Source organism: Girardinichthys multiradiatus, chromosome 9 (genome assembly GCF_021462225.1).
Source record: "Girardinichthys multiradiatus isolate DD_20200921_A chromosome 9, DD_fGirMul_XY1, whole genome shotgun sequence".
Lineage (NCBI taxonomy): Eukaryota > Metazoa > Chordata > Actinopteri > Cyprinodontiformes > Goodeidae > Girardinichthys > Girardinichthys multiradiatus.
Window position 1 is genome coordinate 41,423,950 of NC_061802.1, and position 11,662 is coordinate 41,435,611.

At 41.2% G+C, this 11,662-nt stretch overlaps 1 protein-coding gene across 2 annotated transcripts; it reads left to right on the forward strand.

Annotated features, from left to right (window-relative positions):
- Positions 1-1,994: 1,994 nt before the first annotated feature.
- zgc:103559 (Allantoinase, mitochondrial) lies at positions 1,995-8,857 on the forward strand. 2 transcript variants are annotated; one of them, XM_047374161.1, is made up of 12 exons: positions 2,000-2,108; positions 2,203-2,820; positions 2,941-3,092; positions 4,174-4,288; positions 4,387-4,533; positions 4,621-4,669; positions 4,985-5,078; positions 5,351-5,537; positions 5,638-5,776; positions 8,261-8,433; positions 8,505-8,537; positions 8,672-8,857. In XM_047374161.1, the coding sequence occupies exons 2-12, from the start codon at positions 2,674-2,676 to the stop codon at positions 8,819-8,821; spliced, it is 1,386 nt and encodes a 461-aa protein (XP_047230117.1). In that variant the 5' UTR covers positions 2,000-2,108; positions 2,203-2,673; the 3' UTR covers positions 8,822-8,857. The 2 variants fall into 2 exon arrangements, with proteins under 2 accessions (XP_047230118.1, XP_047230117.1); XM_047374162.1 differs by lacking the exon at positions 8,505-8,537 and having other exon boundaries at positions 1,995-2,108.
- The last annotated feature ends 2,805 nt before the right edge of the window (positions 8,858-11,662 follow it).

Here is an 11,662-nt window from a genome sequence, read left to right on the forward strand (position 1 = left end):
CTAAAATATTGGAATTGCACATGGTTACGTAATACAAATCTAATTATTTGCATTTCTTCTGTCTTTGAATTTAACAATATAATACATTTAATGAAATAAATTTACTTATTTGCAAAGCTCTCTTATGCCCCCCCCCCCCCCCCCCCCCCCCCCCCACACAGTCTAGACTATTATAAACAAAGCAGCTGATGGTTGCCTCATTGACTGCAAGACATCCTTGTCATGTGGCAGCAAAACAGGCCCAAATAATCCCTCTTGCACCAGCATGGTTTACAGTGGGTATGAGTTCTAATATCTTGTTTAGTTCTTTCTAAATATGCTGCAGTGCATTATGGCCAAACATCCAGACTTTTGGTTTCATATATCCAGAGGATAGTGTTGCAGAAATCTTGTGGTTCATTCTGAAACAATTTTTTCAAACCTACATCACACTATGATGGCAGCTCCTGAGGAAGGCTTAACAGAGACTGTATTTCCTGCAGCAACTCAGGAAGTACAGTCTCTGTTTGGGCCTTCTTCCAATGGGTAATTCCTAGGAACCAGAAGTGATCCACAGTTGACACAGTGTTCTTGAGGGTAAGGGGAGACAGTGTGGGGGACAGTGTTATCTCCACCGTTTTTAGCGGGTTTAGCTCTAGGTGGTTTTGACCACACCAGTAGACTAGCCAATCCACCTCCTGTCTGTATGCAGACTCATCATTGTCCTTGATCAGACCTATAACAGTGGTGTCATCTGCAAACTTCAGGCGTTTCACAGATGGGTCCACTGAGGTGCAGTCATTTGTGTACAGGGAGAAGTGGAGTGGGGACAGAACACACCCCTGGCTGGAGCCAGTGCTGATGGTGCTTGAGTGGGAGAAGATGCTTCCTAGCCTCACCTTCACCTGCAGCTGCCGGTCAGTCAGGAAGCTGGTGATCCACTGACAGGTGGAGGTCGGCACTGTGAGCTGGGTAAGCTTCTGGTGGAGGATGTCTGGGGTGATCGTGATGAAGGCGAAGCTGAAATCTACAAACAGGATCCTGGCGTAAAAAGCAGGAAGGAAAGTCCCAGAGCTCCAGACACTTGTTAAAGATATGAGTGATGATGGGGGTTAGTTGGTCAGTGCAGGTTTTCAGGCAGAAAGGGGAGACACCATCAGGACCCAGAGCTTTCTTCCCATTCAGATGCTGTGAGACTCTATTAACATCTTCTCTCTTTTTGATCTTTAGTGCAGGCAGGGGAGACAGAGGTTAGAGTTACTGGTGGGAGGTGCAGGTAGACCCTTTGTGTGAGGGTGAAGTGTTAAAGGCTGGTAATCAAATCTACAGAAGAAATGGTTCAGATCCTCAACCAGAGGTGACCTCATCACAGCATGGAGGGTAGGGCTCCTATGGTCATAGTCTGCAAACCCCTGCACGCTGAAGTACTGCTGTTAGCTGTTTTTTATTTTCTCACTGTAGGCTCTTTTTGCCAGTTTTATCTCCTTTGTCAGATTGTTTCTCACCTGCTTAAACAGGGCCTGGTCACTGTGGTAAGCCTCATCTTTGGTCCTCGCAGCTGCCTCAGAAACCATGGTTTCTTGTTGTAGAAAGGGCGAAGGGTCTTGGTCTGCATACACGTCTCCACAAAAGCTGATCATGTGACATGACCTCACTACATCAATTAATTGGTTTTAATCAGAGGCAGAAGCTTGCAAAACATGCCAATCTGGGCAATCTGCTTTGATTCATCTGTGCACTTCCTAACAGAACGAACCACAGGCTTAGAGGTTTTCAGTTTCTGGCTGTAAGTTGATTTGAGATGAAGCAGGCAGTAGCCAGAGATTCCTGACCCTACACGAGAGACGGCCCTGTATGCATCTTTCAGAGCTTTGTAACACTGGTCTAGTGTGTCTTTATCTCTGGTTGGGTAATTAACATGCTGTCTGTATCGAGGTAGTTCATTAGAGAGATTTGTGCTGTTAAAATCTCCATTAACAATGATGAGTGTTTTGTCTCCATGTGTTATCAGCTTTGCTGTCTCTCTTTTCATTTCTGAAGTGCAGGATGAAAGGATATAAACACCGACCACAGTGAACAAGGAGAACTCCCTCAGTAAAGAGTCTACAGTTTATAAAAAAAGACTCTAGGTGAGCGCTACGTGTCTTCTACTGCAGTGTAACATTGGTGCACCAGCCTTCTTCTATCTAAAAGCAGATCCTACTTTCTCTGTTCTTCCCTGAGGGCTCCTTGCTGCGGTGCACACGAAGCATCTGAAAGCCTGAAAACAGAAGCACACTGTCCATGATGTGTTCACCAAGCCAGGTTTTGGTGAAGCATAGTGCAGCCAATCGTCAGAAGCTGGAGTTCATTGTGCAGAGAAGGAGGAGTTCATCTATTTCGTTCACTTGTATGAGGTCAAAGAGGCCAGAATTCATGACATTAAAAAATAAGGTCTGAACTCTGTTGAGGACAGGAGAACTTTAGTTTATTTAAAAGCAACAACAGCTACTATGAAATACGTTTTTACTATGCTCATTGATCTTATTTGGCTGTGGAGCACTTTCACCCTGTTGTGCATGATTCAACATGGTGAGTCAACAGGTCAGCGGGAGGCGGTGCCTCTGCTCTGAGCCACTGAAATGCTGGGATAGACAACAAAAGGCAGAGCTCAGAGAATCTTTCCATACTCATTAACTCTCAGTAAAAACAGGCATGGAGCTTGGATCTCTAGTTAGTGCTGTTAGAAGTAACAGAGTACTGACTGGTAATGAAGTGAGTCCAGCTGTCATTATAATCAAAGATGGAAAAATACAGCAAATACTCTCTTGCAGTAACTTTACTGAGGATGTTGGCTGTGAGGTAAGCTGGCGGTCACTGCTTTGACTCTCCTCTGTCTGTTAGGTTAAAAATGCCTCTAAATTGATTTAGCATCTATGATTCTCCATCACTGCCAAACCATACTTAACAGTGTGATTACAGGTGCTGGATGTGGGTGACAGCTTGGTGATGCCAGGCATTGTAGACTGTCACGTTCATGTGAATGAGCCAGGCCGCACCTCATGGGAGGGCTTCTGGACAGCTACCAGGGCCGCTGCAGCGGGAGGAGTGACAACCATTGTGGATATGCCCTTGTAAGTTTGAGATTTCACCCCACCAGAAATATACCATTAAGTTCCAGCTGTCAGCAAAGCAAGTAAAGTTTGAAATAATTGCACATAAAGCTTTCTTTTCATGCATAGACCACAGGGGTTGGAAAGGGAAACTAACGGGCAACATCTATTTGTCAGGCTAATTGAAAAATGTTTGTTGAAGATATATCTAATAAACTAGGCACTAGAAATTTCATTGCAACTCAAAGCACAATGAAAAATGGTTATAGTATACATAGTACACATCCAGTGGCATTTTTTTTTTATGCGGGCCAACTGGGCAGTTGCCCAGGGCGACATTAGAAAGGGGAAGCACAAGCCCCCTGAACAAGTTTTCTATTGATTTTATAGATGTCCAGTCAATGTGGAGTTGGCACCCCGATGTGCTAAGTAGGCATCCCCTGCTTCCTGCTGAGAATATGGATATTAATTAAGTGCTCTCTGCGGGACTGCTCATCTTTAATAAAGAGTACTGAATAAGTTTAGCTTCTAGGCTCCAACCTCTTCACTCATTTTCCATGTCGCTCAACTTGTCATGGAGTGATGGGTATCTCCACCCTTTGCACATTTCTTTTTGTTGATATTCCTATGATGTCACACAAGGAAGCAGTCTGTTTGAAGTTTTGCCTTAAAATACATCAACAGGTGTGCCTTCAACGAACTTAAATGTTGCAAATTATCAGATGTTTAGAAAACCGTGACAACACCTGGGTTTTCCCAAATGTTTTAAGGTCATAGTGAGCTTATCGCTTTAAAGAAAGTAGTAAAAAATCTCTAAAAATAATCTCTTATTGTTTTGGATTGTGGGAAAATATAATACTTTTGTTATGACCTAAAATAAAAAACGTTTTATCTGATTTAATGTTAGACAGTGAATAAAACCTATGAAATATCTGGTTTTAACTGTAAGTTTTAGCTGGGCCATGTTAGTTAACTTGCTCTCTACTATTGCTTAAGACTTTGTGACGTTTTCAGCCTTATCTTTTTGAAAAGGGACACTTGTAATTGAGTGCTTCTGCTGTTTGCTACATGTTAAGAAACCCTTTGGTTAAAATCTTTCTAGAAACAGCATCCCTCCAACCACAACACTTAGAAATTTTCAAGAGAAGCTGAAGGAGGCGACAGGGAAGTGCTTTGTGGACGTAGCCTTCTGGGGAGGTGTTGTTCCTGGAAATCAGGTACAGTGGACAAACAGTGGACATTACATATAAATGAGTGCCATATTTCTTTGTTTTGTACCAAGCTTTGACCAAGATCTTATTTTGTCTTCTCACAGCTTGAACTTCGCCCTATGATCCAGGCTGGCGTTGCTGGCTTTAAGTGTTTCCTCATCCACAGTGGCGTTGATGAGTTCCCCCATGTGGCTGAATTTGATCTCCATACAGCTATGAAGCAGCTCCAGGGCACAGGAAGCGTTCTGCTGGTGATTTACTGGATATGCCTCCATGTTGCTGTTGTTAAGAAATTTTCTGGTGACAAACTAAACTCCATTTTGGTTTGTCTCCCCCAGTTTCATGCAGAAATGGATGTTCACCCAACAACAGAGAAGATTGGTGGTGGTAAAAATTTTACACCTTTAAATTGCATGACGTCTTACATTTTGGAAAGACTTTTTTTCTTACCTTTGCCTTTTACCACTGTTGGTTTTCTGCTAATTAAACAAACTGTTCTCAGGAAGAAGCGATAATGCCTGAGTGCCCTCATGTAACATTTGCAACACTGATGTTACATGAACTTAAATATACACATTCTAGGTTTATAAAGATAGTGTAAAATCTTTGTATGGCCAATGCCATGAAAATTAAAAAAGGAAGTTTGTTTTCATTGAATTTAATTTTGCAACATAACTTTATAACCACCCCTTCCAATGTTAGACCCTTCCCACTACTCCACCTTTCTGCAGTCCCGGCCGGACATTATGGAGACGGAAGCTATTCGGACTGTTACAGAACTCTGTCTGCAATACCGGTGAGAGATTAATCGGTCCCTTGTAAACATACTTTGAACTTTTCCACATTTACCCAAAACCTTCATTGTGTTTTATTTGGACTTTATGTGAAATGCTAAACAGTACATGATTGTGAATTGGGGGACAAATGTTAAAAAATAATAAATAATGAATAATGGGGTATGAATATGTTTGCAAGGCCATGTATAATCCCAAAATGTTAGCATGGATGATTTTTCCATTAAAGATTTGGTTGTTTTGCTGCAGTAGCAATGATCTTCCTGTGTTTCAGGGTGCGATGCCATATTGTTCACTTGTCATCTGCAAAGGCTCTGAAACTGATCCAAAAAGCTCGACAAGCTGGAGCCCCTTTAACAGTGGAGACTACCCATCATTACCTTAGTTTGTGTGCAGAAAACATACCTCTGGGGGCCACACAGTTTAAGTGCTGTCCTCCCATCCGGGGTTCTGCTAACCAGGTAGACAGACTAATCAAATACTTTTTCAATTGACACAAAATAAAGCAAAGTTCTTTTATTTATTTTTTGATTTGCATGTAAATTTTATTTGCTCCTTTAGGAGCAGTTATGGTCTGCACTGAAAACTGGACAGATTGACATGGTGGTCTCTGATCACTCCCCCTGTACCCCTGATCTTAAGAAACTGGAGAGTGGGGACTTCACGCAGGCTTGGGGAGGGATTTCATCATTGCAGTTTGGTAATTTGGTACTGTTTTATGACATTTATTTAACTGGTGGCAGCTATCAACCATACATGTCACTTAAATAGTTTATAAATAGCAGTAAAAGTGTTATTATGGTGCTCCATACATCTAAATTTCTTATTAAGAATTATCAAGTGCAATATGATCAACTGCATTCTCTAAATGTTATTAATATTGATGTGTAGTAGTTAAAACTTACTTTAACCTAAAAGCTAATGGTATTTAGTGTCTGCTTGATTGAGCTTAAAAAATCTAATGTCTGCCAACATGTTTGTTATATGAATTCCAAATGCTGGATGAATACTCTGATTCCATATGCATATCTCAATTTCTCCATATGGAGGCCTAACTGCTGAAAAGGAGGCTCATCTTGCTATAAACTCTGACCAATTTCTTTGTCTCTGCTAGGGAATAGCATCCCCATAGCATGATACTGCCACCACCATTTTTTCACAGTTTGAATGGTGTGTCCAGGGTGATGTGCAGTGTTTGTTTTTTGAAACAGCCACAGTCTTTTGGATGTTGGCCTACATACTCATGTTTGCTATGTCCCCCTTCATGACTTTTATAAAGGTCAGTAGGGCACCACCAATGGTTGTGTTATGTCAAATAGAGCATTAATGTCATACCTGCTTGTGTTTTGAGTTCTTGAGCTTGTGTTTTGTTATTTCACCTGGTCTAGTCTATTGTTTTCTGTCTCCCTGCACCCCAAGCCCACACCTGTTCTGTGTTTTCCCCAGATTGTCTTATCACATTTGTCGCTGGTTTCCCCTACTGTTCAGTTTTGTATTTAAGCCCGTTTGTTTCCGTTGTTCCCTGCTGGTTCCTTATGTGAGTTTATGTGCGATCTCAGGTGTTTGCTACCACTGTCTGTGTCCTGCCATGGATAATAAAGTCTCATCTTACCTGAAAATCTCGAGCTTCAGGAGTTCTTCCCTGCATTTTGGTCCATCAAAAAACCATACTATGACAATTAATCAATGGAAATCATTCAAGACTATTGCCCCTTTTAAAGTGGACATCCCAGGAATTTCACCCTGGGATTAGAATTGGGAGTAGCCAGAGAAATCGCAAAAGTAAGTTAGCATGTTAAAATTATAAAAAGATCCAATACAGATGACATCTTAAAGAATTTTACTCATTTCTACTGATAAAAATATGGCAGCTGAGCTTTGGTTTACCATACACGACACAGGCAACAAATTATACCAAAATGGAGGTGTTTGACGTTAAATCCCTGGCATTTTTGTGTTTTGCCACAAACACCTCATACCAGCTGTAAAGCATGGTGGTGGAGGGCTGATGATGCAGACTTAACTAGGACCTAGGTGCTTTGCAGTCATTGAGTCAAACAAGAGACTATAGTGATGCAGGAGTGGAAAAACATCAGCTATGAACTTAGAGATAAAGATGTTACTGTGCACCCATCTGGGAAGGGTTAGGAAGTCATTTCCAAATAACATAAAGCTCTTAATTCCACATGACGGAAAAATATTTACAGGGGAATACACATAGGGAGGCTGAAAATCTTCCTAGGATAGGATGTCCCAGAAAGATTGTACATATGATGCCTCTTCTCTCAAAAAACATTATTGCACTTAGGTTTCCAAAGTTGTACCTGAATGCACCAGAAGACTTGTGGAACAATAACCTTTGGACAGATGAGACCAAATTAGAGATATCTAAAACTAATGCACACCTTCATGATTTGGAGAATCATGATTTGTGAACCCGAGCACAATATACCAGTAAAAAGATCTCATACCTACTAGCAAGAATGATGGAGTATGAGTGATTATTTGGGGTTGTTTGGCAGTCATATGAGCTTGGCACATGGCAGTCATTGAGTCGACCTAAAACTCTTCAGTGTACCAAAGTACTGTGGAGAAAAATATGAGGCCATCAACACCTCAGCAAGAATTAGGTCATATGACAGTACAGTGAACCCAAACCCAACAGTCCCTCTATATCAGAACAACTGGAAAAAACTGAATCTATGTGTTGCAATAGCCTAGTCAAATACCAGACTTTAACCTTATCGATTTGAAATTGTTATCCAGACTTTAACAATTTTTTTTTTACAAAATTGAGTGTGCAAATAAAAAATCTTACCTAAGACAAGCACTTCAACTTATCGAAGCAAATAGTGTTCTTACTGGTTTACAATCACGGGTAAATTATCCAGTTTTTCACACACTGTTTTTGCATTTTGGGTTAGTTTTTAGTGAGATAAATAAAGAGATGTTTTAATCATTCATGAGACAAATCCAACAGTGCTGTGAGAAATTAGTTTCAAGTTTCTAACAATCACATACTGTTCTGCCACAGTGGTCAAAGTCTGGCAGTGGGAGCACAACAGACAGCCAGTTACAGTGTTTAAATACACCCCCTGTAGAGACTTAATTTATGCAGCCCCAGGAAGTGGTAAAACTATCTGAAGCTTCTGAAATTTGACAGGTGCCTTGTCTCTTTATGTAGGTTTGCCTCTGTTCTGGAGTTCAGCCAGTAAGAGAGACTTTCAGCTGGCTGACGTGGTCCGGCTCATGAGCCGAAACCCAGCCTACCTGAGCAGTCTGGGCCACCTGAAGGGCAGCCTGGCCCCTGGCTTTGATGCCGACTTGGTCATATGGGACCCAGAGACAGGTTTTCAGGTGAGACTAAGATATTCTGTGGGCTATCATCAAGGCTGGATTTGTGTGTCAGCTTTGTTTCCACTTCACAGATTCAAGAAGAAGGAATACACCACAGAAACAAGGTATTTAAAATCTGTAAGAAACAATTGAAAAATAAATTGCAAAGATTATGTTGTGCACAGCTGTTTACACAAGCGGCCAACTGTGTGTGTGCGGGTGTGTGTGTGCGTGCGTGTGTGTGTACGTGTGTATACAGCTGACGCCGTACCTCGGCTTCACACTGCAGGGAGTGGTGCGTGCAACCATCCTGAGAGGGCAACTGGTGTACAAAGACGGCAACTTCTGCTCTGAACCTCTTGGAAATCATCTCTTCATCTGTCAGAAGACGAATCAAGCACAGCTGTGAAGCAAGATCTGACAATAAATCTCAGTTAATTTAGAATGTTGTTGACTTAATTTGTCTCCCCTTAAATGTGTTTTTATATCTTTTCTAAAGAATATATGGTTACAACTATATTATGAGCTAATAGCTTTTATATGGGAATGGATTTTAGGGTTAATATACAACTTAAGTCTTTAAGCTAAAGTTGCACAGTCAATAGTGCTGTAACCTCCTGAAATTCAATTTCAGACCAACACAGGCAAATCCAGATTCAAATTCAATGACGTACAGTTCAGTTTTCATGCCAAACCGAGCTCCAATCAGTACAGAGCATAAACTCAAGCCCCTCTATAAGCTTTATCGAAAGGGAAACCTTCAGACCTACAGTAGGCAGAGTGTCTGCTTCACGGACAAAAGCTTGTTCCACAGGAGAGACTACAGGTCCTTCTCAAAATATTAGCATATTGTGATAAAGTTCATTATTTTCCATAATGTCATGATGAAAATTTAACATTCATATATTTTAGATTCATTGCACACTAACTGAAATATTTCAGGTCTTTTATTGTCTTAATATGGATGATTTTGGCATACAGCTCATGAAAACCCAAAATTCCTATCTCACAGAATTAGCATATTTCATCCGACCAATAAAAGAAAAGTGTTTTTAATACAAAAAACGTCAACCTTCAAATAATCATGTACAGTTATGCACTCAATACTTGGTCGGGAATCCTTTGGCAGAAATGACTGCTTCAATGCGGCGTGGCATGGAGGCAATCAGCTTGTGGCACTGCTGAGGTCTTATGGAGGCCCAGGATGCTTCGATAGCGACCTTTAGCTCATCCAGAGTGTTGGGTCTAGAGTCTCTCAACGTTCTCTTCACAATATCCCACAGATTCTCTATGGGGTTCAGGTCAGGAGAGTTGGCAGGCCAATTGAGCACAGTGATACCATGGTCAGTAAACCATTTACCAGTGGTTTTGGCACTGTGAGCAGGTGCAAGGTCGTGCTGAAAAATGAAATCTTCATCTCCATAAAGCTTTTCAGCAGATGGAAGCATGAAGTGCTCCAAAATCTCCTGATAGCTAGCTGCATTGACCCTGCCCTTGATAAAACACAGTGGACCAACACCAGCAGCTGACACGGTATCCCAGACCATCACTGACTGTGGGTACTTGACACTGGACTTCTGGCATTTTGGCATTTCCTTCTCCCCAGTCTTCCTCCAGACTCTGGCACCTTAATTTCCGAATGACATGCAGAATTTGCTTTCATCCGAAAAAAGTACTTTGGACCACTGAGCAACAGTCCAGTGCTGCTTCTCTGTAGCCCAGGTCAGGCGCCTCTGCTGCGGTTTCTGGTTCAAAAGTGGCTTGACCTGGGGAATGCGGCACCTGTAGCCCATTTCCTGCACACCCCTGTGCATGGTGGCTCTGGATGTTTCTACTCCAGACTCAGTCCACTGCTTCCGCAGGTCCCCCAAGGTCTGGAATCGGCCCTTCTCCACAATCTTCCTCAGGGTCCGGTCACCTCTTCTCGTTGTTCAGCGTTTTCTGCCACACTTTTTCCTTCCCACAGACTTCCCACTGAGGTGCCTTGATACAGCACTCTGGGAACAGCCTATTCATTCAGAAATTTCTTTCTGTGTCTTACCCTCTTGCTTGAGGGTGTCAATAGTGGCCTTCTGGACAGCAGTCAGGTCGGCAGTCTTACCCATGATTGGGGTTTTGAGTGATGAACCAGGCTGGGAGTTTTAAAGGCCTCAGAAATCTTTTGCAGGTGTTTAGAGTTAACTCGTTGATCCAGATGATTAGGTTCATAGCTCGTTTAGAGACCCTTTTAATGATATGCTAATTTTGTGAGATAGGAATTTTGGGTTTTCATGAGCTGTATGCCAAAATCATCCATATTAAGACAATAAAAGACCTGAAATATTTCAGTTAGTGTGCAATGAATCTAAAATATATGAATGTTAAATTTTCACCACGACATTATGGAAAATAATGAACTTTATCACAATATGCTAATATTTTGAGAAGGACCTGTATATAAATCCTCTGGACGTTCTGATGTGGCTCGTTTGTCAGATTAAAAGTACCTTTAGAAAATAGCAACCTTTAAGCAGTTAGTAAACATACTTTTCATTAAGCCCACATTTCTGTAATAAAATTTATTTTTTACTGTGTGATATAATATTCTAATACTAAATGTTACGTTTTGATTAGCTATAAGCAGAAAATCATCATAAAAAAATAAAAGCTTGAACAAATTGGTCTGTCTGTAACTAATCTATATGTTTTACTGAGTTACTAAAATAAATTTGATTTTCAATAATGTTATGATTTACTGAATATGACTGTAGAACAACAAGTTCTTAAAGATGAGATGAAGCTTGGTCATTCAGAGCTTTATATGCTAGAATTTTAAATTCCATTCTGGATTCAAGGTGAAGTTAATAGAAGCTAAATTTGGAGATACTGGGATCAGCAGAAGGATTTTCATATTTTGATTCTAAAAAAAATCCAACTCCATGGACTAGTTTTTCTGCATCGCTGTAGGTCAGGGTGTTCCTGACTAAAGGACATCATATAGGAACTTTGATCCCATTGATATGTATTCTGAGGTTGAAGAGGGGCCAAAACACAGACTGGGGTTTGGGAGCAACATGGTGAGATTTAATAACAACAGAGGTCAAAAACTATTGGAAGGCATGAAGGGAACAGGACACAGTACTGTGAAGAAACCAATAGGAACAAGGAAAACCAAGGAGTTTAAATACAGAGATGTGATGAGTGAAATTGGAACCATGTGAGACTGTTGAAGAAAATGCCAAGCAGCTGAGAGACAGTACTGAGCAGGGGG